Source organism: Perca flavescens, chromosome 24, assembly GCF_004354835.1.
Source record: "Perca flavescens isolate YP-PL-M2 chromosome 24, PFLA_1.0, whole genome shotgun sequence".
NCBI lineage: Eukaryota > Metazoa > Chordata > Actinopteri > Perciformes > Percidae > Perca > Perca flavescens.
Window position 1 is genome coordinate 11,427,094 of NC_041354.1, and position 25,515 is coordinate 11,452,608.

A 25,515-nucleotide genomic window follows, 5' to 3' on the forward strand; every position below is an offset into this window, starting at 1 on the left:
TCCAAACCTGGCGAGGCTTGTCCTTGTGGCTGTTGGCAATGGTTGCCCTGGTAACTGGTGAACTGGTGCCGTCTCCATGGTAACAGAGACTTTCCCTGTGCTTCCTCGTGATGAGCTATCCACTGGTTTCCCCTGCGAATCTGGCTGTGTCATCTTTTCAGGTTCGTTCCTTTCATTCCCCAGACCTTTGCCTTGGGCCTGTGGAGAAATCTGCAATCTGCTGTCCCCTTCCCTCTCCCCAACTTTTTTGTCCTCCAGGGCTCGCTCCCTTGCCTCCAACTTTTTAACCACTTGGGGAGGAATGGGCTCTATTTTGCCCGTGGTCAGCCTCTCTTTCTGTGACAGCTGCTCAGTGGAATACGCCTTTTTCAGGCTTGGTTTCCCCACAAGTTTCTTGATCCTCTGGAGCTCATCGGCAAACTTGCTCTGGTAGCTCTGGACCCTCTGGGAGTAGCTCGTCTTGTCCTCCAAAGAAGAGGCCCGTTGCTTGAACAGTACTCGCTTCTGGGCTGCGCCCTGCAGGATTCGGTCCTCCCCTTCGCTGGGGCCTCCTGTCTTCTTCCCGCTGCCGTCTGAGTCGCAGGAAGCTGCTCCTCCAAATCGAGATCCAGATCTGACTCCTCCTGGTAGATCCACACTAGCCCTTCGCTCCTCAAAAGCACAGACCTTGTCAAAGATCTTGGGCCCAGCACGAGCCAGTTTGGGTGTCATGACAACACTGTTGACACTTGATGCCTGGTCAGTCTTCGATGATTGGGGATCCGACGGTTTGGTTTTATTTGGGTCTTGGTCTTGGGTACCGAGGTTGTTATTGCGCGAACTGGGAGGTGGCTGGGGAGAAGACAGGGGAACAGGGGAGGAGAGCCCCTGTGATCTGTCAGCAGTTTGACTCCTAGAGGGGGGAGGATTGTGGGAAAATTGAGGCGTGAAGTTAGAGCTCTGGTGCAGCTGCCGTAGGCGTTGGAAAAGCAATAAAGAAGCAGATAAAAGTCCATTTGTGTCAATTTGTCTTATTTTTTTCATATTCACCAGTGAGTTCCTTGTGTTTTGCCTGTGCTCTTTGCGTCTCATTTTCAGAGAGCAACACACCAGACAGTGTAAAATGAAATGGCAGGTACCGTAAAAGGTATAAAATAATGTTGCCCACTTTAAGATTTCACACAATCTTAAGAACTTAATCTAACTGTGGTGAAGTGGAAGACACCCTAAGACACAAATAATTGGAAATGATAGGCATTTAGCAGCAACAAAGTTGCAGATTTACAACATGAACTCTTACAAAAAAAGGCAAGAAAAAAAGACCCCTGCTATAACTTCAAATACAAAAACAGCATGCCTAAAAAGAAGCTGTGAATCACATGATCATTAATTTGTGAGAACATTCATGCTAATATTAGCTCGGATCAAAGCCAGCAACCCATGCATGCCACAGCAGACCTATAAAGATATGGTGTTGATCCAAAAGTGAGGGGTGGCTCTAGAAAACATGCAGTGGGTAAAAAGAGTAATCACAGCTTTCAAAAGTGCTGAATAATACATTAGCAGACCGTACCAGTGTGTCCTCTCTAATGGCTCTGAGAAATATTACCAGTGATATATTTTTAAGACCTGCGATCATTGTTAGATTGAAACCAAACCACACTCACAGCAATAAAAACAAACAGAGTCGAAGGAAAGTGTGACATCAAAATAAAAATGGGAAGTAAAAACACTGTATGAAAAAAAGCTTGAATATAAGAAATAAGAGTTAAAAAAAAAAAAATGAATAGCTTTTGTAACTTGGATTACATACGGAGTACAATTTTTGCGGGTTGGGTCTATGGAGGATGTAATGTCGTGTCTTGTCTTATGTGTCGGTTTTCATCGCAATTTGGGGTTTGTGGCCAGTCTTTTTTTTTTTTTTTTTTTTTATAGTGGAATCCTAAAAAGAAAAAATGCCATGTGCTATAGCGGCATCGAAAATGTCCTCCCTCTGTAGAGGCTGAACATGCTCCCATAGTAGTCGCTGCCTACGGAAACACTTTCCTCTGACCCTTGTACAGGCCGTGCCAGGTTAGCGTGAGATGCCCGGATCAGCGGTTCCACACCCAGGTGACGGACAGGGGGGGCCCCCTCAGCGGGAGCCCCGCCGAGGGCTTGCCTGGCAGGGTTTGGGTCCAAGTGGGGCCCCGGAGGGCGGGAGCCCAGAGCGCGGAGCTCTCGCTCCACTACAGGGTCATAGGCGCCAGGTAGGGTGGCTCTGCGATCTGAAGCATCTGGGTTATAGTCCATCATCCCGCCTCCGTCAACTGGGGGAGAGAGAGAGAGAGAGAGAGAGAGAGAGAGAGAGAGAGAGAGAGAGAGAGAGAGAGAGAGAGAGAGAGACTCAGTAATTTCCTAAAACAGCCTTTGCTAAAAAAACACCCAGCTGTAGTTTTTACAAGTTCATTGTTCGATTAATGACGGAACACCAGTGCAACAGTGTGGCTCAGGCTTTGGCTATAATCAGGCTTTGGCTACACAGGCAGTGCTGGGATAGTACAATCAATTCATGGTTGCTTTCGCCCTTATAGAATATCACCAGTCACGCTTTAAGAGAGATGGATGGTAAGAGAGAGATATCAACTTCAATACCAGGCAAAAAAATGTTTCAATAGTGTCAACTGAAAGGTGAGTTAATTGTCAATTTGTTTATCAATTGTGGAGAGATGGATCATGTGTATTACACTTTTTAGTCCATTTCTGTTGAATGTCAAACCTTTTGAAAATGTAATATCATGGAAACACTCTTACACTCTGCTGGAAGCACTTTAATTTCTAAACTTTCTTCTTTAGACTGTTCTCCTTTTAATTAAAGAAAATAAATGTAAGCATAAAATTAGACGAAAGCAGGGTTAATCAAGGCTTATATTTTGTACAATACCTTATTATATCCAAACAAAAAAAAAGCATGTAAACAAATGTGAATTAATTAACTTAACGATTCAGCAACACAAAGAGCAAGAATCCTGTGCTGGTAGGAAATGGTACTGATGTGAAGCCGAGTGCAGGAACATCCTCAAGTGTATGAAAAGGCTGAGATGGATAAAGAGTCTATGGATCGTTTGAAAACAGGAAATGAAACAGAACGTGTAAGGGCGACGTTGCGGAACGTGCACCCACTTAAAGAGATCCTCCCCCCCATCGCAAATCAAGTCATGATTGACATTTTAGCGATGAGCCAACGGAGACAAGAGTGCTTTGGCAGCGAAAAGAAAGAGCAGTCAGCATCTTCCGTTAACGACGGAAACCTTGAAACGGCGATGTGTCGGGGGGATATAAAACGACGGACTCCTGCTGCAATCACAAATGGTCCTGACTCAGCGCCGCCATCAGAAAACCTACATCACTTCCTCTTAAAGCAGAAAACACAATGAGGAACACATAACACACTAAAACACATCCGTTAGGTGTTGCAGAAGCTTTCGTTTTACTTGGAAGCAGAACGGGCTTTTTAGTGCTGCGTTTTGACGCTGATGGAGATTGTCATTTTCACAAAACATCCTGCTCATACATTGTCCACTGGATCCGAAAAACAAGGTCCGTCTGGAATAACACAGAGCTGATTCCCCTGCAGAAATGCATCATTTAGGAAGGAAAAAGCATCTTGTTAACATCCGCATTCTAGTGTTTGCATGCAGCTGAGGCAGCCAGAATCGGTTCCCTGAAGAGAACAAATTATGTATCACCTCATCCCTCCCTCATTTGATATTCTCTTTCTATTTTTTTTTCTTTTTCGGTTTGTTTGTTGATTGTCTCTGGAGGGACGTGATGAGGCCATAGTCAGCCCGCCAACACAAAAGCTTAGAAAGTGCAAACACTGTGTGCAAGCGAGGGAAGAATCTAAAATGTCTCCCTGGTAGAGGAGAAGGGTGTCAATATTTCTGATCTATATTCAGACCTCCTGTTGCCTGGTTAGGAACAGGTGGTGAGGGCATGCAGGTTCTGGGACGCCAGTCGAACCAACACCACTTCAGCAAAAATGAGTAAATGACTCTCTCAGGAATCCTTTTTGACCTGTGCGATGCCGACGGAAAAAAGGCCCGTTGCAACTGGGTATTACCCGCCACTCAAGGAAATTATTTTTCTTTGTGTTAAAAGATCATGAGCAAGTGGATAAACATTTCTTTGGCCCTCTTCTTATCAAAAATGAAAAAAGGCCTTTAGGCTTAATCAGATTTAGCCTAAGTGTCATATTAGACTAAATGGGTTGATGGGACACACGCCAGAAACAATGACTCCTCTATTTTTTTAAATACAAGACACATCAGGGCAACTTTGCTTCTGTTGGAAGAAAATGCAATTTTTTTAGATCAGAGTTGAATAACATTGAACTTTGACAAGTCTATAACCACGACGTTCCACTTCCGGAATCGCTCCGTTGCCGCCGGGAAAAACTATGGTTGACTGCTCCTCAGATCTCTGCAGGGTAAATCCAGACAGCTAGCTAGACTGATCTGTCCAATCGGAGTTTTCTGTTGCACGACTAAAACAACCTTTGAACGTACACATGTTCCACCAAAACAAGTTCCTTCCCGAGGCTATTTTGCAGCGGCACCGTGGCTCCGCTCGGCGCTTAGCACCGCCCAAGACGATTGCAAATTGGTTTAAAGAAATGCCAATAAACCAGAGCACGTTTTTCCCCCCATCCCGGAATTCTGTGTGGACTAGCCAGACCCTCCTCCGCAGCGCTGTGGAGGAGGGTCTGGCAAAGCGAGACTAAACTTTGACTAATAATGCCTGTCACAGTTTCCCAGGTTTGACCCACCAAACTGCAAAAATACTCGATACAAAGATATAAAACCGAGAAAAGCAGCAAAGCCTCACACTGGAGAAGTTGGAAAAAGAAAAATGTTTTTGCTCTTGTTTGCTTAAAAATAAATGACTTAAACGTGCAGCTCTGACACACACAGATCTATCTAACCTTAATGCTCTCTAGTTATGTCCTAATTGATTAAAACTGGCAAAGCACAAGTACACAATATAGTCAAATAATTGGTGCCATTAGCTTCGTGCTCATTCATCTAGCAGAAAGCGGTCTCGCAGTGAGATAGGACCTGAGATAGGTTCCCTGCTGAAACTAGGGCAGTGTGTCACATTGCTGCATCACACCATGGGGGATTCATGCATTCTGCCATATCGGATTTTATCCAACGCACATCTTGGGCCAAGTTGATAACAGTCCTCCATTAAATCAATCCGCATTGAATCATAATTTCGTAGAAGTGTGTTTTTGGCAGCGATGTTGGTGCTGCAGTAAATCATTTGACTATCACCTCATGAAGGTTTAAAGAGCTACCATGTCTATGGTGCACTCCTCGCATTTTTTTTTTGCGAGGAGTATTGCCTGTTTGCAACTATAAAAATATTAATTGAGAAAGAAAAAAAAAAAGCTGAAATGTCAGTTTTAAAGCGCTAATGTAGGCAAGATTTTTTTGATTTAATACCTGAAGGTCCTCTCCGTCCAGCCTTGTCTTGGTGCCTCCCGGGCCCTTCTTTGGTTTCCATCTGAGGTTCTGTGGTCTCATCCTCTGTGTTCTCAGAGTCTGAAATGAAGAGAAGAAAGAAGAAAAAAAACAGATATGAGAGAAAGAAGGGGGAAACTCAGAAAAGAGAAATTAGGTGGGGGAAAAGAGGCGGCTGAAAACAACAATAGAATCCCGGTGTAAATGACATTTCACATTTGCTTAGCGGCACAGAGTTTGATGGGGCCTTGAAAAGAGCCGTGGAGGGGGGCCCCCAGAGTGCAATGTAATTGGTTCAAGCTTGAGCGTGACATGAAGCCAGCTCTGGCTTATAAATATACTTGGCCGATACATGGAGAGGAGCAGTATGTATAGGTGCTCTCTCCTCGGGTCTGGATGCGTTTTGACTTTGGTAAGAAAAACAGAAGAGTGAGCTTATTTCCCTTCATTACGCTTTGTTCTGTTCATTTTTTTACACTTTGATTTAAACATTTTATTACTTACACTTTCCTAAACCCCAGCACTGCTTAACCAAAGTAGATTTAGAATTCAATGAAGAGTTAGAATAGCACAACATATTAAGAAAATGCATGTGATGCCAGAAAAGTAAGTATTGATTTTCACACCATGACTCCAAATTAAAACTAAAATGTGACTAAAGGTCAAAAGGATGCAATGATTACTGGGTAACCTTTTCAAAAGGACCAGTATAAGTGAAACAACATGAAGACAAGATATTTCTGTGCAGCAGTGAAGGAAATGCCAACCATTTACAAAATGCTATAATAAAATGGGAGATACGGTCACAGAAACCACAAAAATGTAATAGGTGCCAACAAAAAGAAAGACAGGGACAACATCCATTTGATTGTGGTCTTGATTTTATAAAAAGGTACATTCAAAATCAAAAGGAAGAGACACATATGGGTGTAGACAAATAAAATATTATGCAGTACAGATTTCTCGAGGAAGTTAATCCTTAATATTAAAGAACAGAAAACACATTGAAGGGAAGTGGGAAACCACAGATACAGTAGGGTCACAATAAACAGCCTGGAACCACATCTCTGTGGCTGAGATCACACTGAACAGATGAAGTTAAGGAGGGACGGATGGGCAGATGGGAAGAAAAAAATAAAAATGAAAAAGGGGCAGAAGATGAATCAAGACAGGCAGGTTTACCATAGCTTTGCTTTCGGCAGGAGCGGAAAACTTCACTTCCATAGTGGCAGCAAGAGAGGGCAGACGGGAGAGCACCGTTACTATGGAAACCAGCATCTCTCTCACCCACACGACCAATCCTCTTCGTACCCATTAGAGTCTAAAATCACCAGCCAAACTGCTGCGAGGCTGACAGATATGTTTACTGGTTAGAGAGCTCGTGAAGGAGGACGACGACAACCACAAAATAGGTTGCACCTCATTGCGCCTCACATCAAGTCAGATCCTGATTAGATCATTCTAGAAGGTCTGCCTGATGATAAAAAAGCCAACGTAACATGAACAATTACCATTAACTCAATGCATTGCAAGCAGCGTGTGTGCGTTTTCCTGGGTGTGGGGTATGTAGATCCACCCATCTGTGTCAAATTAAGTTAAATAGCTTGCACACCATGGGCCAGGGAAATGGACTCAGCAATGTAATCATGGGGGGGGTGTATTTCACAGCGTATGACTTGTTTTGTAATGTAAATATGATTTGGAGTCGAGTACGGCAAGCCTCTGGTTTGACTTGGATCAGAGAGTGCAAATTATTTTCCAAATATTATGCCATAAACCATCGAGGCCACACATTATTCACTCGAGGCTTTTATGCAGGGAGGCAACAACGCAATTACAAAAAAATAGTGCTGTGTGGGGGTGGATGCACATTATTGAAGCCCACTCTGGTTGTAAGCAGTCAAGCAGTAAAAACGGATAAATACACTAAAGCAATATACATGTTCTACAACAGCAACTTTCATATATAAAAGAGTTATTAGAGGAATACATCAAAGTGAGGGACATGCTGTTGAACGCTCAAACTAACAGAAAAAGAGGCCTGAGAAAATCATAAGGCTCCAGTAGTTTAGATTTGTAACGGAAAAGAACAGACTACAACATAACAGAATTAGTGTAAAGCTTATACTGACAACACACCATGGGTAAATCTGCCAAATGTCCGTGTGGAATGCCCAGTTCTCTGAAACAAGATACAAAGTACAATGCATTATTAAACAGCAAATGCAGCCAAAGATTCTGTTATACACAAAACACTGGAGTGCAAATGGCAAAGGTCCCTTTAATCCAACAGTACTGTTGTCACATCCTGAACTCTAAGTAGCACAAAGTGTGGATACCTTCAACATGCTGGGTTTGCAGTAGAATTTGTTACTGTTTTGAAATCACTGTTGTGTATGAAGAAATGTTATCCAAAAAGGTATAATGATAACATGTTATAGTGCATACAATGTGCAAACCTCTAGAGTTGACTGTATGGGGAACTGTATGGCAATAGACATTAGATATCATAATGGCATCTAGTGGTACATTCCTTGGGAACAGTATGTGTGACAAAACAATCCCAACTTAAAGGGTCCACTTGATTTTGAAGCTTTTTAACAGTCCTCATCAGTTGTCACAAATTGGTAAAAAAAACTAAAACATGCCCATCACAAATTCTTAAAGTTCAAGCTGATCTTCAAATGTCTCGTTCTGTCAGTCTATGACATGAGACAAACTGAATAGCTGAGAAAAGGACTTAAACAATTAATTGCGCATCAAAATAGTAGATTTACTTTGTCTTGATTGACTAATCGGCTGGTTAAAAATAATTCAATTGATATTCAATGCACTAAACCTCCACTTATGCATCACATCAGACAAAAGTCAATTTGTTTGAAATCTAGACAACAGACATCAAAAAAAAAAAAAAACTAAAACATGGTATGATCATATGAGGATTAGAGATTCTGCTGAGATCAATGATAATATTGAATCCTCGCCCAGCCATAGCCATAAGAAAGATGCATGTCTATAAATGATAAATATCTCCCAAACTCTCCAGGCCGTGTTTCAGTAAGTGTCCCTGGCTGCTGATAAAGCAGATGGTAAAACTGCTTCTTGGACAGTCTGTCAATCAGCACCAAGGAGAGCTCCTCAGAATGACTCACTGCTTGCAGCAGATGGAAAGCGAAAGTAGCAAAAGTGCGAAGTTGAAATGACTCATTTCACACTCATTTCCCCCCACGTTTGCAGCGCACTCCCCATTGGTTAATGGTTTTTGTGTCAAAAGCAATTTGAGTAACTGCTGCCTGTTGGTAAACTGCTGTTTGACTCCACAAGAAGCTTCCATCGTTGTTGTGATTTCCATTGTTATGGCCTCAAGGCAATCATATCAGCAAACGCCAGCCACAAACGGCATCCTTTTTGAAAAGGATGCTTTTGGCAAATACTTCAAAAATATTCTATGGGTATAATCCAAATCCTACCAGCATACATTCGCGCAGATCTGCTGCTGGATGCAAAAGAGCAAGTCCTAAGGGTTTGATATTGATACAGAATTCAGAGGAGGCAGCGCGACCGTCAGAAATCAGCTTTATCCTGTGCTTTGCTCACTTCGTAGCCATTCGGACTGGCTGCCCTGATTCTCATGTCTCCATGGAGCGTAGCCTACTGACACACTTTTCATCTGCTTCCAATTGGTGAAGCCTGCTATAAGAATGACTTATTATATGACAAAACTTCCACGACTTCCAGTGCAAGATACACATTTGACAACACAGAATGTGGAGCAGAAATGTGGGCTGTTTGATGATATTCATTGCTTATACTGTACTGACATTTTTTTTTTTTAGCTGGCAACCAGAGTTTTCCTGAGCTGACTTTCTTTGTAGCGTTGTCCTGACTTGCCCTCAATTTATCGACCGATAATAGAATGTGGAATACTGCAAACATCACCTCTCCTAGCCATACTTTCGCTCTTTCAGCTTTTCCTCCCCCAACTGAATTAAATGCCTAAAATAGTGGTGCTAGGTTGTAATCGATGCATGCCCTACACTATTATATTCTTAAAATGTTTCTTTTACCAGTTATGTTACAAATTGACACATTTGCATCTCAGGTAAAGGGTGTGGCATGACATCCCAATATGTAAAAAAAAAATCTACTAATATCTATGAAAAAACAACAACCAGATACAGCTTAATAACACAATCATTAAATGCAATTGCTTTCCATAAAAGAAGCAAACTCACCTGAAATCTCTTCTTGGACCAGATTTTCTTCATGTCTTCATGTAGTGCTCCCTGTCAAGTGTGCAAAATTACCTGTGGCATGAGCTCACAAAAACCCCACAAACCAATTTACCGAAACCGAATAAGCCCAGGGTGTGGCATCAAAAAAACCAAAAAAACCAAAAAAAACAAGATTCAAAACGGGATTGAGCTGCCTTTGGTGCGTGGGTGTGTTTACTCTCCAGTCTGGCAGCAAGACGGGGAGAAAGCGAGAGGATGCAAATAAGCCCGAGCCAGGTGTCTTTGTGTCTGAGTGTGTATCCGCTGATGTGAACAGCGTCCCTCTCTGACGTAGACGTTGCCTTTAGAGGGACAATTCTCAGCTGGTTTGTCCAACCCCCCCACCCCCCCGCCACCTCCCCTCTGCCCGTTCTGCCTCAATCGAGAGCACACTCAGCACAAGAGGGAGTGGGGGTTGGAAGTCTGAAGCATAAGGGCTGTGTTGGTCTTGATTGCAGTGATGAGAATGGTGAATAAGAGGAGGAGGAGGTGGAAAAAAAAAAATGAGGAGGAAAACAACTGGCTTCAACAGAGCATGTTTTTTTTTTTTTTTTTTTTTTGAGCAGCCCGAGTGAAAGATGAGAGCGACAAAGCAAAAGACTGAGGCAAAGAAAGAATCAGAGAGAGAAGAAGATAGACAAAGAGAGGAGATTGAGAGCAGAGAGCGGAGGCGAGAGCAAGAGACAAGGTTGGTGGGGAAAGATTGACGAGGGAGGAGGCAAAGCAGGGGAGAAACAGAAAGCTAGAGGAAGGGAATAGATCATAGGAAAGGGAGTTAAAGTGGCTAGACATTAAAGAGAGAGGGAGGGGGGGAGGGGGAGTGTAATATGTCAATTTTCTTAAAAAATATGTACAACCTGGCTACAAACAAACACAATTGTTCTTACACCCTCTGCCTCTCCGTCTATTCTCTTTTTGCTCTATTTGTTTTCCTCTATGAGAAAGGTAGCAGCCCTCAGGAAAAGCCATAAGCCATCAATTATGTATCTATATTCCACGTCTCTGTGAGCTTTAACCATTGATAGGGTTAGGTTACTACAGCCGAGGGCTATTTGGACTAGAAGAGCAAACGTGTTCCCCCTACTGGATTACAGCATAATGCAGGTCTCTTATTTCAGGTACACAACAAGCAGTAGCCACAGTTCAACCTCAAAATCATATTTTCAATTTGGATTAATTGTTTAGTCTATTTAAATGACGAAAATGTATGGCAAAATGTCTTCCCAACAATAGAAAACCCAGATATTTTCATCTCACTAAGCCATCACTGCTATAATATGTATATCTATTTCCAGAGGCCTGTGTAAATCAGACAAAGAGAATATTATAAATCGCTATCCTCCAGGACGTCTGATTTGTTGAGCAAATGTAACTGCTTTCCACAATCTATATCTCCTCCTTCAAACCTCTCTCTCTCTCTCTATCTAACACATTCTGACACGCGTTAGTTGTTCTTTCAGACACATCTGTGCTCCCCACACCTCCTCCATCAAATGAATCTAAAAATAATTACAGTCAGACCCAGATCTCATCCCAAATAAGAGCCCAGGATCCCTGTCCACATTTCAGCACAGCTCTTCTATCCCTGACTGCTGACTTGCTTCGCTGAACGATTTGCTTTTTTTTTTTTTAGCATTGTTAAGTAAGACATGTTACTGTTTATGGCCTTGTAAACACAGAATCAATATGTGAGATTTACTCCTGCCGTGAATTAGGAGTTTCTTAGTGAATGATTTCGGATTCTGGTCATTAACTCTTTTTCCTCCTTTTCCATTTATTTGATTATTGTTATTATCCAGCTACTAGTGGAATCTTTCTATCCTAACGACATCCCAAACTAGATTTAAAGTTAAATAGTCATCCTCTAAAGACAAACCTGGATGCACTGGACTGCAGTTTTCAATTGTTATTTTAACAAACCTCCCTCTCTTCAACCCTCGCCCGCCTCACACTCCTCCTCCATCAATCACCAGTGAGAGGCATTCGTTCCAACGGAAAGCGCAGCAATCAATACCAGTGCTTTATGCGTGATATGGGATACACCCCCAAGTAACCGTTCAAACGACTCCAGATCAATAAGCCCATCGTAACAAGATTCCATGACCAGCATCCAATGAGAGGCCAGATATGGTAGCTAGGCTTCCATTTGTTGGAAATATCTCTCATGGAGTTTTTTTTTTATGCTCACTAAAAGCCACGACGACTCCGCTTCAACCAAGCTATGGCTGTAATATCCTAAAATATCAGCCGCTGAGATAAGATAATTGGATTTTGCATGTCATTTATCTTACTCTGAATCTGGTTTTGTCTGATGGCTCAGGAGGCCACGTCGTCTTCTCCACTGCTTAAACCTGCAGTGTACAGTACACAGACGTACACTGCAGGTGTGACATGCCTCTGCAAAAAAAACACATGCATTTCTTTAAACGTCTCTGTTGTATCAGCCTGCTAGACGGCTGCAAAATTCAGCTTCGGCGATCTAAACACAGATGGAGAATCCACAGACACCGAATGAGCATTGAAAACATTTTGGACACGTGCAATTCGAAACGTACCAATAGTTTAATTATCTTAAAACAACAATAGAGTAAGCAGACTTCACGGAGACCCATTGATTTTGTGACAGAGGCCGCTTTCTGTGGAGCAGCCTTGATGGATACCTTCCAGGCATGCAGCTTTATCAGCAGCATAATCTCTCCGCAACGGGAAAACAGAATCTGCTGCTGTAACATCACACTGTGATCACACTTTTTGGGTTTTTCAGTGCATACAAATCCAACTATATAATGTATGAATACATTACATTCGTAACCAGTCTTATGTATGACTGTGAAACAGTGAAGTGCTGCACTGAAGAATCCTCCAAGAAAAACCTGCTCATAAACCAAGCATGAAGTCATATTTAAATTGAATTTGGAAAGCCAGCATCCGTAAACACCAAGATTATTTGTATTAATACTTCACTGTATTGGTCAATGGGACCTTCCTGTGATTTTGTGGCGCTATTCTATGTTGGCCTGGTAATAGGCCAACATAGACATAAGGGTCTAATGGTGATATATATATATTCATATATTCTAGGCTACAACATTCCACACCATCCAAAATGGAATATTTAATTTAGTATAAACTAATTAACTCAGAAACGCAAGGTTTTAAAATTAGGGACAAAATACAAATGCATGCTCGAAATCCTTGTGTCCAGCAAAGTATTGTGATCTTTTCCGTGGCTATACTGTCTCGATACATGGACGCCAAGTATCGATCAATATTATCTAAATTGCACATGAGAATTTACTTTTTTGGAGCTAGAAAAATAAAATCAATTGCTTTTTCAGTCCACTAGATTATGCAGTTGAGTATACATTTATCTTTTTAGATAAAACAGGAGTGACACAGTTTTTCTTTGGGGACATAATGTGTTGGTTGGAAAAAGACAAAATAAATCACAAAACATATAGCAGAATATCGCAATATGTTTAAAATTGCAATAATATCGTATCGTGAAATAAGTATTGTGATAATAGCGTTTCATGGGGCCTCTGGTGATTTCTATCCCTACTGGTGGTATCCACCAAAAAAATCTTGGCTGTACATTAGGCAATAGATTTCCGTCCACAGTATACTCACAAAACACTCACAGGTGGTTTCTGCACTCAGTACCAGCACCTGTGTTAAAGGTGCAGTAGGTGAGACTTGTAAAACTAACTTTCTGTCATATTTGCTGAAACTGACCCTATGTTCCAGTAGAACTACATGAAGCAGGTAATAAAAAAATGCACCAATCAGGGCCAGGGGGGGTGTCTAACTGCGTGTCAATCACTGCTCATGCAAATGCAGTCATTCTCCCTTGTGGGGGTGGGGAGGGGCTTAGGAGACTGTTTTGGGCTTTAGCGGATAGGGAGGAGGGACTAAGAAGTTGTCGATGTTCACATTTTTTGGCTAAGACCTGGATCTTCGCAATCCGACCTACAGCACATTTAAAGGAATATGCCACTGTTTGTTGAAACAGGGCTTATCACGGTCTCCCCTAGCTGTAGATAGGTGGGCCAACGCATTTGTTGTTTTACTCACAACATGCTAACCGGCAACATAGGATTCCATTCACTACGCTAAGCTAACTAGCGGCAGAGCTGCCGATGTTGCACCAGACTAAAACAATGCATGCACAAAAAATGCGTTGGCCCACCTATCTACAGCTAGGGGAGAACGTGATAAGCCCTATTTCAACAAACGGTGGTGTATCCCTTTAAATTAGAGTTGTATTAAAAGACAAATGTGTGAAGAAAACCTGACATTTTATGTGAACACATTTGAAGTTGTGACCCTGCACACTACATTTGTAGTATCAGACCAAAGCATTAACCAAGTAGACAATTTGCACCACATTTGGCAGCCATTTATCAAAGGAGAACGTTTTTAATAAAGCTGGTTCTTGATTTGCCCCTCAAATCCCTTCAGAGGCAAATGTGAGTGGGGGTATGTCGATTCAGATCATATGGTGAGGCGATTTGGAAATCCCCAATGACAGTGGCTAATGTTGACAGTCACGCTGCAACCCGATCCTACCACCTAATCCTCACCAAATCCCGGAGGGTTCCTGTGAATGGCTGTGTACCGGCGGGATGGAACACAAACACACCCTTTGCCAGACAAACACCAGGGAAACAGCGGTGGCTTTACCCCCACATATTGCCTCAGCTGCCTCATGAGAACAGAGAACCTAATTAATTGTACTGCATCCTCAGTCCACTTGAACGTAATATTTAGAGAATGTGAACTCATCAAGCAGCTATATAGGCTTTATAGGCTCCAGAATGCCGATGTAAGCCGTTCGCAATCCAGAGAAGAGGACTGGGTCGATAAGGAATGGTGAGAGCAGGAATGCCATGCTATGTACGATCTATTAAACAGACACTGACTGAGCAGATAAATGGGTTTAAGGCTTAACTGCAGCACATTTGCAGGACAGACAACTATTAAATATAACATTTATAGCCCTAGTTTAAATGCAAATTCTTTCATTTTTGTTTCATCGAAAGTCACAATTTGCTCCAAATAAATCTTATATTTATTATATAGATATTTTGCGTATTTGCATATATAATTGCAGTTTCACTTAAACATCTTATCTACAATATACTGTACGACTTGTTGGGCCTGTTTTGATTATGTTTAACATATTCCCAATGTAAACAAAACTTTAAAAGCATCAACAAAGTCTTTGTCTAGTGGTAGTCCATGTATTTATACACCCGTCAGTCAGTTTTGGGAGTCTGGTTTCAAATCTTGTTCTGGGGACTTAATGGGTGGGACGACCCCTTTGTTTACATTTGGATCATGGTGTGGACCTGGTTGGACAAAATTAGATATTTTCTGGAAAAAGTCAATTGTACAGTATATGCTGGTTCCCGGCTAGCACTTGCGGAAAAAAAGGATAGGCCAATGATGTCATTATCACTACCATTTTAAAGTATTTCAAATGTGATCCAGTTAAAATTTTAAAGTCAAGCCTGCAGTAAAAAGCATTATTCATGTAAAGCTGGGGCTTTGTAGAACAGGGCAAGACATAGAAGTCACAAACTGAATCCAATTAAGCCGCAGCAATAGCGGCCTTTCTATTACAGCTCTTCCACTTAGTTGAGCATGCATTTTCTAAATTGCCTGCAACAGTGTGATCGTTCTCTTACTTCAACCTGTTGAAAGGATCCCCAACAAACCAGTTTATGCTTTCATAGTACATGTTTTGTATTGATAAAAGCTCCTACTCACCTCTCTGCTTTTTGCTTCTCGGCCCACTCACACCTTCCCTAGCACTCCTCAAAGCTTTCCGTGCATCAAGCAGCTCCTTCCGCAACATGGCTCTCGTCTTCCTTTGTATGTTCCTTTAAAAAACGACTAGGTGGCTACTTGTGCCCAACAGAACTTCTCCTCTGTGTACAAGTCTTCAAACTAGTCTTTTCCATTGGGACACACCATTTAAAAGCATGGAAACTTCCTCAAAATGACACCTATCGTTTCCCCCAGTTTCATCTTCTCTTAGTATGTTGTCAAAATGGCTTCCTCTGCAGCATGAAATGAGGAATTGGTCAAACGAGGATGTGTCGTCTTAAGATTGCTGCCGGACCATTCAACTTTATCTTCCGTAGCCCGTGTCTGTCTTTATTGTCCTCTCCCTGTCTTCCCCCAGTCCTCCCTAACTTTGACTGTCAACCACGGCAGTCTATTTCGAGTCTTGCATAGTACAACCCCTTCAGTTGTACTGTACTTTCCCCTTGCACCCCCTTTCAGAGAGCCTGCCCCCCCAGTTATAGCAGGAGAATAAACACACTGCTACACAGAAACCTGAACAACCTTGCTGTCCTCTGTCGGTCACTCTGCTTGTTTGTTGAGTTTTGAAAGTTGAGTACAGTCAGACATGGTGTGATACACCATGAAGGATATGCTTCAACTGCACATACATTATGGGACAATGGGACAGTTACAGGGACACCAGTCGAAGAGACGTGGATCTATTTCAGACAGCAAAGTGCTTGTAGACCTTGGAGCTGGAGGTGAAAATATCACTGTAGCATTAAATGACTCAAGTTTAGACTGCGTGACTAAATGAGTACATGAAGAAATTGGTATTCATGTCGACGCTTTGCATCATTGCAATCTAAAAATGAATGCGATTATGGATCGCCATGGGCATTTACTACGACTGTCTCATGAATAAGAATATCAAATGCTTACCACACTCTGGTGGCAAGTTATTATGAGCGGAATGTCCTGTACAGTAGGGCTGAACCTTATCTGTCAACTTGTCACTCTACTTTATAAGCGTCTTTTAGGTGAGGTAGCAGACCCTTTGGCGTTCATATGGGGTGGGGGGGTGGGGGGGGGCACGCTGCTTGGAAAACAACATCACTAACAAATGATAGCATCTGAACAGCATTCTCCAACAGGAATGGTGAATTTCAGTGCTGTATTTGACTGACCTGATGAATTGTCATCCAACTGATATGGTGTCAAGATCACTATCAACTTGTTAGTATGCTAAATATACATTTCCAGTACAAATATTACTTCTTATTTGATATGTAAGCCATTCATTAGTCAATGTTTTAGCCTGTTTATTAGTGTACTATGTTTATTAGCCCAGTGGCTTGTTACTGTATTTAAAGAGGAACTTATTTGATGAGTTTTCACATAAAGATCAGTTTACGAGTCATGTGTACTACTCTGCCTTACTCTGCCTGTTAAAACAACTATACAATATCTTTCTTGGTTCTGAAGGGAGGATTCACAGCAACAAGTCTACATTACAGGCTGCATTCTAAGGGCACGGAGTTTGAAAGACGGGATGGTCTAATGAAAATTTGCTATTGGTTGCATTAAATCAGGATATTTTGTATCTTGGCCCCTGCTGCTTCAAATTTGACTTTTCTTTTTTAATGTTTCTTCAACTTTATGTAAGGGCCAAAATGTATTGTGAACGTAAATTGATATGCAGGCCGGATCATAATCTGCGAGAGGCCAGATTTGACCTGCGGGCCTTGAGTTTGACACATGTGAGCTACAATCTATGCATCATTATTGGCTTGGGTGACAGAATACCAAAGACGGGTCCCCGGACTCTCCTCCTTCCCAGCTTTCACTACCAGCTTAACCCAACAACTTCCTCCTCCTCCTCCTCCTTTCACCCTCTTTCTCACATCAATGCATCCTCAACGTTCAATACTTCCCTAATACAATAAAAATGTTAATCACACACTGTTGTAACGTGATGTCACTTGCACAAAACAAAGTAAACGTGAGCATAGACCTTGAAAAGCATCTCAGATTTGAAATGATTTGATTTCCTTAGAGTTGCGTTTTCCACCTGTTTTGGCATGTGACCCCTAACATGAAACAATGTCTACTGGCAAACCCTGAGCACAGGATGCATAAGTCTATAGGTTTATGAAAACTGAAAAAAAAAACTGTAACTTTATTTTCTGCTCTCCCTTCCTGTAAATCGCATTGCACCCCACAGATTTGTCTTGCAAGCCCTTATGGGGTCCTGACACACAGGGTGGAAACCACTGCTTCAAAAGGTGACCTTTCAAATGTTCTTATGAGTAACTGCAAGTCATGACTGGGATGCTCACGCTCCTGCGTCACAATACGACAATGATCTCCTATTGTAAAAGAAGCTGAAAATACCACAGGTGACCGATGTGCTGCTTTCTCAGAGCTTCCATCAAACTGCTAATCTGGCCTTTAGATGCCTAACAGTATGTTAATCAGAAGCTATACGCCAGAGAGTGACGTCAATAGGGTAGTCTAGACTTGTGACACAGCACTACTCTGGTTTCTGGTTGGTCTGATCTCTCAGGGTGATATCTTAAAGTGACAGACCTGACTGTCTATATGACTCACTGCACGATGCTCAAAAGCAGCCTGAATAGCCATTAAAACTAACTGCACAGAAGTGTAAAAATACACAGACGACGCCCACGAAAATAAAACGTTCACCACCCCCCCTCCTCCTCCTCCCCCTACCCAAGCATACCCAGTCTCTCTTTCATCACCCTGACCGTAACTGAGCGTGACAGCGCTGCATCTTGACCGTGGTGATGCTATAATTATCTGTGATGTCTGCTGGTGCAATCGGAGAAGGGGCCGGCGGCCTCCACACATCACTAGAGCACGAGCCCTCAGCTCAGCACGGCACATACCAGGCCATAAATAACCACAAGGAGAGAGAGAGAGAGAGAGAGAGAGAGAGAGAGAGAGAGAGAGAGGAGGGGAGTTGTAGGAGGGAGGCAGAGGTCAGAGAGATCATAAGACAACTAGGATCCAGAGAATGGATAAAAATTAGAACATTGTGGTAAAAAAAAAAAAAAGTGGTATTTTGCCATCTTTTACACGTTTGTCATTCATGTAAATCGTAACATTAATCTATCAAAAGTTAGGCAAGAAACAAAAAGACAGTGTCGTTTTTAAGTCTTCTGGGGAACTCCAAGTCGAGCCACAAGTCTTCCTAAGCCAATTATTTTCAGGTCTAAATGCAGACAATTAAAATGGCCTGTCTTACACATTACATCTCTATTCAATACACAAGCCTGATAATTAAATATTTAAAAAGGTATACTTTGCCAATAGTCAACCAACTTTGTATCATAATAATGTTGGTAGTATGTGTACATTAACTATGTTAAACTTCCCCTCCAATTTACCAGTGCCCAGATTGAGAGAGAGAGAGAGACGCCCCTCTCTATCTCGCAAACTCAGACCGAACTCTGATTGAATTGTAAAACTAGACAGCGGTGATCAAATATAAACCAAAAATTCTGTTACTGGATTGCCTACTTCTCACCTACACTCTGGCCATGAAGCACCAAATAAAAAAAATTCACAATTTTGCTGCATAGACTCAATTTTTCCAGCAGTAAAATACTTCTTTAAATTTCACAGCTATGCAAGGCCTGCCTGTCAAGGTCTTATTATTTTTATCTTTCCAGGATTTTAAAAATGCCAAAATTTGGGAGGATTATGTCTTAAGTAAGTCTCACAACAGTCAAAGTCAAACCTACAGCTCTGGACATAGAGATTTAATCAAAATAGGGACAAGAAATATAAAAATGGACCAAAAATAATGCATGTGATCTGTGCTGTCTTGTAGTGTTGTTAGATACATCTGATTCATAACTTCAATTAAGCTGAAATGAGCCAACAGAGACAAAAGAGGAGACAGTGAGTGACAGATGAAAAGAAAGAAACGAAGAGCAGAAATAGGTAATGAGGAACAGAGGTCAAAAAGTAGAAACTGGATACTGGATTGAAGTAAGAAGATCAAAAACTAGGAGAGCGAGACAGAGAGGTGCTGAGTGATGCGCCAGCTGGACCATGTGGGCCAGCAAATAGTGCGAGAGTTGGTGACATGTGAGCCCAACTTTCTCCACAGGCCAAGGGGACAAGACCATGATTGCCCAGCTAAACAATGATCTCACTGAACATTTTATTCTGTATTCTACGCACGAGACTCTGTCACTCAAATGGATGATGCAAACTAGTCAGGAGTATTTATACCACCAAATGTGATGTCAATATCCTTGCAAAATGCAGTTGACGAGCCAGCTCTAAAATTCATTACAACATTGTCTGCTTATTAGGCCCTTAATACAGTTGAAAATCACCACTCAATTGAATCTGAGGTTTGGATACATTGGACTGCAGTTTGTAACAATGCAACTGCAGTGCAGGTATAGCGGATTGTGCATGAACTGCTCATTTGATCTAAAAATAAAGAATATCTGGTGTTGGCTTTACCTGTAGAAAATGCTATTTTCCTTATCCTTAGCAACAATGGTATGATATTATTCATGTTGTTTTCAGGTGAGTCAAATGTGTTTCAGAAACCTTCAAAATGTATATCACATAAGAAAGAAAGAACAGAGACAGAGCCACTGGAAAGACACTGATACTTGATTTAAGGATCAGTGATGTTATTGTGTTCTCTCACAATTTCGTAAAAACCTGCACGGCACTGCAATCAACGTCACATGACTTGCAAGGCTATACGTGACATATAGGGCTCTGGGGTATGCTTATCCAAGAGTTGGTTACTGAGGAGAGTTAAGCTTAAAAAAGCCACAGAAGCTTCACTGACAAATGCCATCCTTATCTCTGCAAGGCAGAGGTGACAAGATAAAGTGGGAAATAATAGACAATCCATTCAAATCCATCATGCTTAAAGTGCAAAACACTAAGCATATCCAGAAATGTTAACAATGCATGAGAGAGTTACTTTTTTTTCTTTCTTTTTTTTTAAAGTAACTGGTTAGTTTACTTCATAACCTGCTCTAAATTATTTGGAGTCCTGCGCATTAAAAAGGCAATTGAAAAGGCTAACGATATGCTTAGAGTTTGAGAGTTGTGAGTGAGACATGATGAAGATGATGTGGAGGATGGGACAGATAGGACTGCTCTAACAGAGGCCTTAAAAAAAATAGAATCTATGTCTTGTAGCAGCTTTCAAATAGTTTATTCTGCAAAATTAAAATCTTGAAGCTTTTCATCCTCAGTGAAACCTACGCAAACATAGTCTATATCCGCGACGTTCCACTTCCGGGATTGCTCCGTTGCCGCTGGAAAATCTGCAAGGAAAATCCAGACAGCTAGCTAGACTATCTGTCCAATCAGAGTTTTCTGTTGCATGACTAAAACAACCTTTGAGCATACATGTTCCACCAAAACCAGTTCCTTCCCAAGGCTATTTTGCAGCGGCACCGTGGCTCCGCTCTGCACTTAGCACCGCCCATGACGATTGTGATTGGTTTAAAAGAAATGCCAATAAACCATAGCACGTTTTTCGTAGTTCTACGTTAATATACAGCAGCTGATGATAGTGATTACCGATATAACTACTAAATCACGTAAACAGCCGATGTTTCTCAGTTTTAAAGTCTTGAAGGTTACTTTCCCCAGGCTCATGGGGATTTCCCAAGTTTCCTGGCTTAAATTAGATACAACATCCTAATAGGAATGTTCTTACCAGGTGCCCAAATCCCAATTTCCTCAGCTCAGTAAACATAACAAACAGCACCCAAAAGGTTCTGCTGTGCAGCTAATAGAAAGCAATGGCGATACTCCTCCCCTCCAACAAGTCTCTACTTACATCAACAAGCTTATTTTAAGTATCCCCCCAGTGCTGATCTGCAGACATGGAAACTGTCTGGGATATATTGTTTTCTCTGGGTGAGCTTTCACCGGCTAATGTTTGAAGGGATCTAATATTAATTAGAAAAGTGTTGAGAATGGCAATTAGTTTAACAGATTTTAATATTTTTATCTAGAAATATAAGGGTGTTCCAGTGTTTGTCCTAAATCAACCGGTATTCTTTATACACAAGGAAATGCAAGAACGGTGTAAATTAGCGATTGGTCCATTTGAGGACCATTTTGGGTCTTAAAAAAAAAAAAGCTATTGCCAAATATTAACCTGTGTTATATGTAAGTAAAGAAAGTGTAAGTTTCAGTTGCTTGTGATTACCTTCACCAAGGTCCATAATGGCCAAGACGGCACTGCAGCTTGCCTCCCCCAGCTCGTTGGTCGCCACGCAAGTGTACAAGCCAGCGTCGCTCGTGCGGCAGTCCCGTATCCACAGCCCGCCTGAGCCCTGGGCTTCTGATGCAGGGAGGAGCTCATCGTTGTGGTACCAAGTCAGCAGAGGTTTTGGAAATCCTGCCACTGACACCCTAAGCCGGATATCACAGCTTGTTCCTACGGCTGCTTTGCGGAGTTTGCGGGTGAATACTGGCGCCGTGGGTTCTTGCATTGCAACCTCAGTGTCTGGAACAATCTGGTCCTTGGTGACTTTGGGCCTCTTGGAAGGGATGTTGAGATTGGGACTGGATCCGGGGCCTTCTGCCATCTTGATTTCTCTCAAACGTCTTCACGGACTGGAGTTTTTATCTGGTAATTGATTGAGGTATCAAGATGAGCTGCAGCTATTGAATGTCTCTTCTGAAAGCCTCCATTGCTTCAGATATCTCTGGGCTCGCAGGGAGTGCAGAGGATGTTTGACCTGGGCTGTTGCACCGGGGACTGTAATGACCAGAGTACATCAGTCAGAATGACGTCAAAGTTATGTTCAGATATTTCAACACAGACACGGTTTGCTAGTGAATGTGCTCATCAGATCAAATTCAAATCAGCATTAATCAGTTCAAACTTTTGCAGTTTTTTTATTTTGTGAATAATAAGTTCCTACCCATAAAAATGACAGCATTGCTGTGCAGAAACCTTAAAAACTAAGGCATTCTACATTCAGTAAAGGGAGGCCTCACTAAAGATGCTATTGTTGAGTAACATTATGTAAAGTGTAGGACCCAACGTTTTGGGAGTTTGATCCATATGGTGGGCTAAAAGTCAAGATGTGTCTGCCTCTTTGTCGGTCTCCTGCAAGTCCCCCAAAACAGAAAGATGTGTATTACCAAGGTTTAGACTTACAGGGAATTTGCCTTGTTGTTTGGTGCATACAATAAACATATTGAGGAAATGAAAATACAGGCAAAGCACTGCAAAAGTCAAGAACATATCGAATAGAAAAACTGCACTAAAAATATGGAAAAGAGACTTCAAAAAATACCATACCATAACAAATATGTACAGTATAGCTGTATCAGAATGAGAAAGCTGTACAGTCTTGTGCAGGATGTAGGCCACTACATTGTTGGAGTACTCTTTAGCAAAGCAAGATATGACCTAATGTTTCTATTACACATCAGCCTGTGTCCGTAGTACACAGGTAACGTGCAATACAGACAGAATTGGTCATGGTACTGTAGCCAGGATCTGACGATTCCAGACACTACTGGTGTGTGTGGTCTTACATCGAAAACAGTAGCCGGGGGTGTTTTAAAGCATGTGATATAAGTTATAGAAGTCTTAAGAATGAGGTTGGTAGGATGGTTCAAAGGACTTTGACACTGAAGGCAGGGATTTGCTTCCCGTTTCCTCGCCACAATTACCTCTGACAACCTTTCCCTAAGTAGTTCTTCCTCAAAAACGAGTTACTGCTGGTGTGTCTTTGTCCTACTGATGGGAGCAGCTCACACAGGGCCTCACTTTTTGGTATAAGGACTTCCTGCAATTTCAGTAATTTTTAGGGGGGAAAACAATCGAATAACTATTCAAAATGGCAATACATAGAATAATTAATGATCAAAGAATACATTAGCATATGGATTTGCTGCGTATGCTAATTTCTGATATCCCACTAATTTGCTGATCCACAGAGTTTCCTGAAATAGACTTTCCCCGATAATACAAAGAAATGCATCTTACCTCACTTTTGCCACTAAAGCTGAAAGGAATCCCTTTGAACATCCCTGCAAAGTCAAAGTTAAGGTAACAAGATCCATGAAGCAAAATATTTCATCTCAAATCATTTGCTAAAGCCCGTGTCTCTACGTGTCCTTTAGCGAGCATGGGCTGTAGGTGTAAGTCCACCCTAGATCATGTAGCATTAGCAGCCACTGCCATGGTCCCTTTCAACAGCTTCAGCCCCGGGGAAGGGTGGTGAGACAGAGAGAAGATCCTTTTTCCTAAATGTCAAACCACTCAGGCCTTCTGCTCTAGTGTGTTTTCAGTAACTACATGTGGGCACTTATATATATAAAAAATAAAATCCAATTTAACCTTTTTTAACTTGTAGGCACTTAAATCAGCTCATGTTTTCTGTCTCCCTCTCCCATCTCCACGCCCCAAACTCCCTCAGGTTTGGAACGACAGCTGCACCACCACAGATAGGTCACATTTCTTGGGTTGCCGTGTATGACCCCCGCCCCCCCCCCCCCTCACCCCCACACACACAGTGGAGTGTGGGAGCTTGTGTGTGTGTGTGTCTGTGTGTGTATGTGTGTGTGTGTGTGTGTGTGTGTGACAGGCAGAACAGAAGCAGCATGCATGTGGCAGTTGGAGTTGCTATAAAAAGAAAGTCTAAGAATAAAGGGCACTGATTCATCCAACTGTAGGGCAGTGATATAACAATGCCGTGCAATGTTAAGTGGTCGGAGAGGGATAAAGCGATTATCAGGCCGTTTTTTTTTTGGCAGTTTGCAGACTATCTGTATCTGTGTTTTATTTAATTGATTGGTGTATTTGTATACTGTCCCTCTTCTTTCTTTATGAAGTCTTGTTAATTTTTTTTTTTAGTTACATATGTTTATGAACATCTAGCCGTTCCAGTTATTCTTTGAATTGTGATATTGGTATTAATAAATATATGATCGCAAACTTGCAAATGTAAAAGCGCCTACACACACTTAGATAAGTGTACTGTACTCTGACCTAAATCCAGAATGAATGCGTGTTTTTTTCCTTTAATCTATTCACAAAGCAAAATAAGAGTATCAGTATCAAGGGTTTCATTCAAAGCACAAGTAAAAATTCACTATCTTCCATTCATCCCAAAAAGCAATTGTAATTTTGTTCTTCAAAAACATAGAAGTTGCATAGCTGGACCTGCAGGAAACCACTTAAGTAAGCGCAGATTCAGTCATTCATGGGCTAAATATGCAGCAATTTGTGAAACAGTTTTAAGATTTTATAAATAAATTTTTAAAAAAAACTGGCAGTTTAATTTTTTAGTCCTACAAAGTTTGTTTTCACACTGAAAATATTAGTTTAAAATTTTGTTGGCAATTCATTTTCTAATAAATTACATGAATTAGGATGCTCCGAAGCAAAACGTTTCCTGACCAAGAGCTTGCATGCGACTGTGTTAAGATTATAAAGAATAATATCAGCTGATACCAAGATCTGTTGTTAGTATTAAGAGAGCTGAAATGTAATTATCAGTGTTTGGTTATGCTTGTCTTCTCAAAGTTTCCCACAGGAACAAAGTGTTTAAACTTGTCTGTGAAAAGCTGTTGTACCCTGGGGTGTTGTAATATTGGGCAAAGACAAAGATTAATATCCTAAAGACACTGCACTGCATAGCCAAATGTCATCTAGTTATATTAAGTAAATGTTTGTTATCAGTTTGTTTTTCTGAATTTATTTAAGCTTCAGAGAATTAATACAGCATTTCTACAAGTCATCACGTTATTGCTATATAACACACTGAGTGGTCATGTTTCTTTTTGAAACAAGGATGCAATGGACAGGGAGCGACTTCACAGTCAATGTTAAGATGTCTTGTTATTCAAACGCAGCATAGTCAAAGTTTGTTTTCACCCTGAAAATATTAATTTAAAATGTTGTTGGTAATTAATTTTTTTTATAA

General features: G+C 41.5%; 2 protein-coding genes across 3 annotated transcripts in view; both read right to left on the reverse strand.

Annotated features, from left to right (window-relative positions):
• Positions 1–1,875, reverse strand: part of LOC114550763 (striated muscle preferentially expressed protein kinase-like) — a 31,426-nt gene extending 29,551 nt beyond the window's left edge. Inside the window, exon 1 of the mRNA XM_028571597.1 lies at positions 8–1,875. Within this exon, the coding sequence (XP_028427398.1) occupies positions 8–1,071 (1,064 nt within the window). The 5' untranslated portion in view covers positions 1,072–1,875. The remainder of the gene's footprint in view (positions 1–7) is intronic.
• LOC114550764 (striated muscle preferentially expressed protein kinase-like) lies at positions 1,871–24,016 on the reverse strand. 2 transcript variants are annotated; one of them, XM_028571599.1, is made up of 5 exons: positions 23,574–24,016; positions 23,258–23,373; positions 21,777–22,331; positions 5,466–5,564; positions 1,871–2,288 (listed from the first exon to the last, which is right to left on the reverse strand). In XM_028571599.1, the coding sequence occupies exons 3-5, from the start codon at positions 22,156–22,158 to the stop codon at positions 1,945–1,947; spliced, it is 825 nt and encodes a 274-aa protein (XP_028427400.1). In that variant the 5' UTR covers positions 22,159–22,331; positions 23,258–23,373; positions 23,574–24,016; the 3' UTR covers positions 1,871–1,944. The 2 variants fall into 2 exon arrangements, with proteins under 2 accessions (XP_028427400.1, XP_028427401.1); XM_028571600.1 differs by lacking the exon at positions 23,258–23,373.
• Between the last annotated feature and the right edge of the window lie 1,499 nt (positions 24,017–25,515).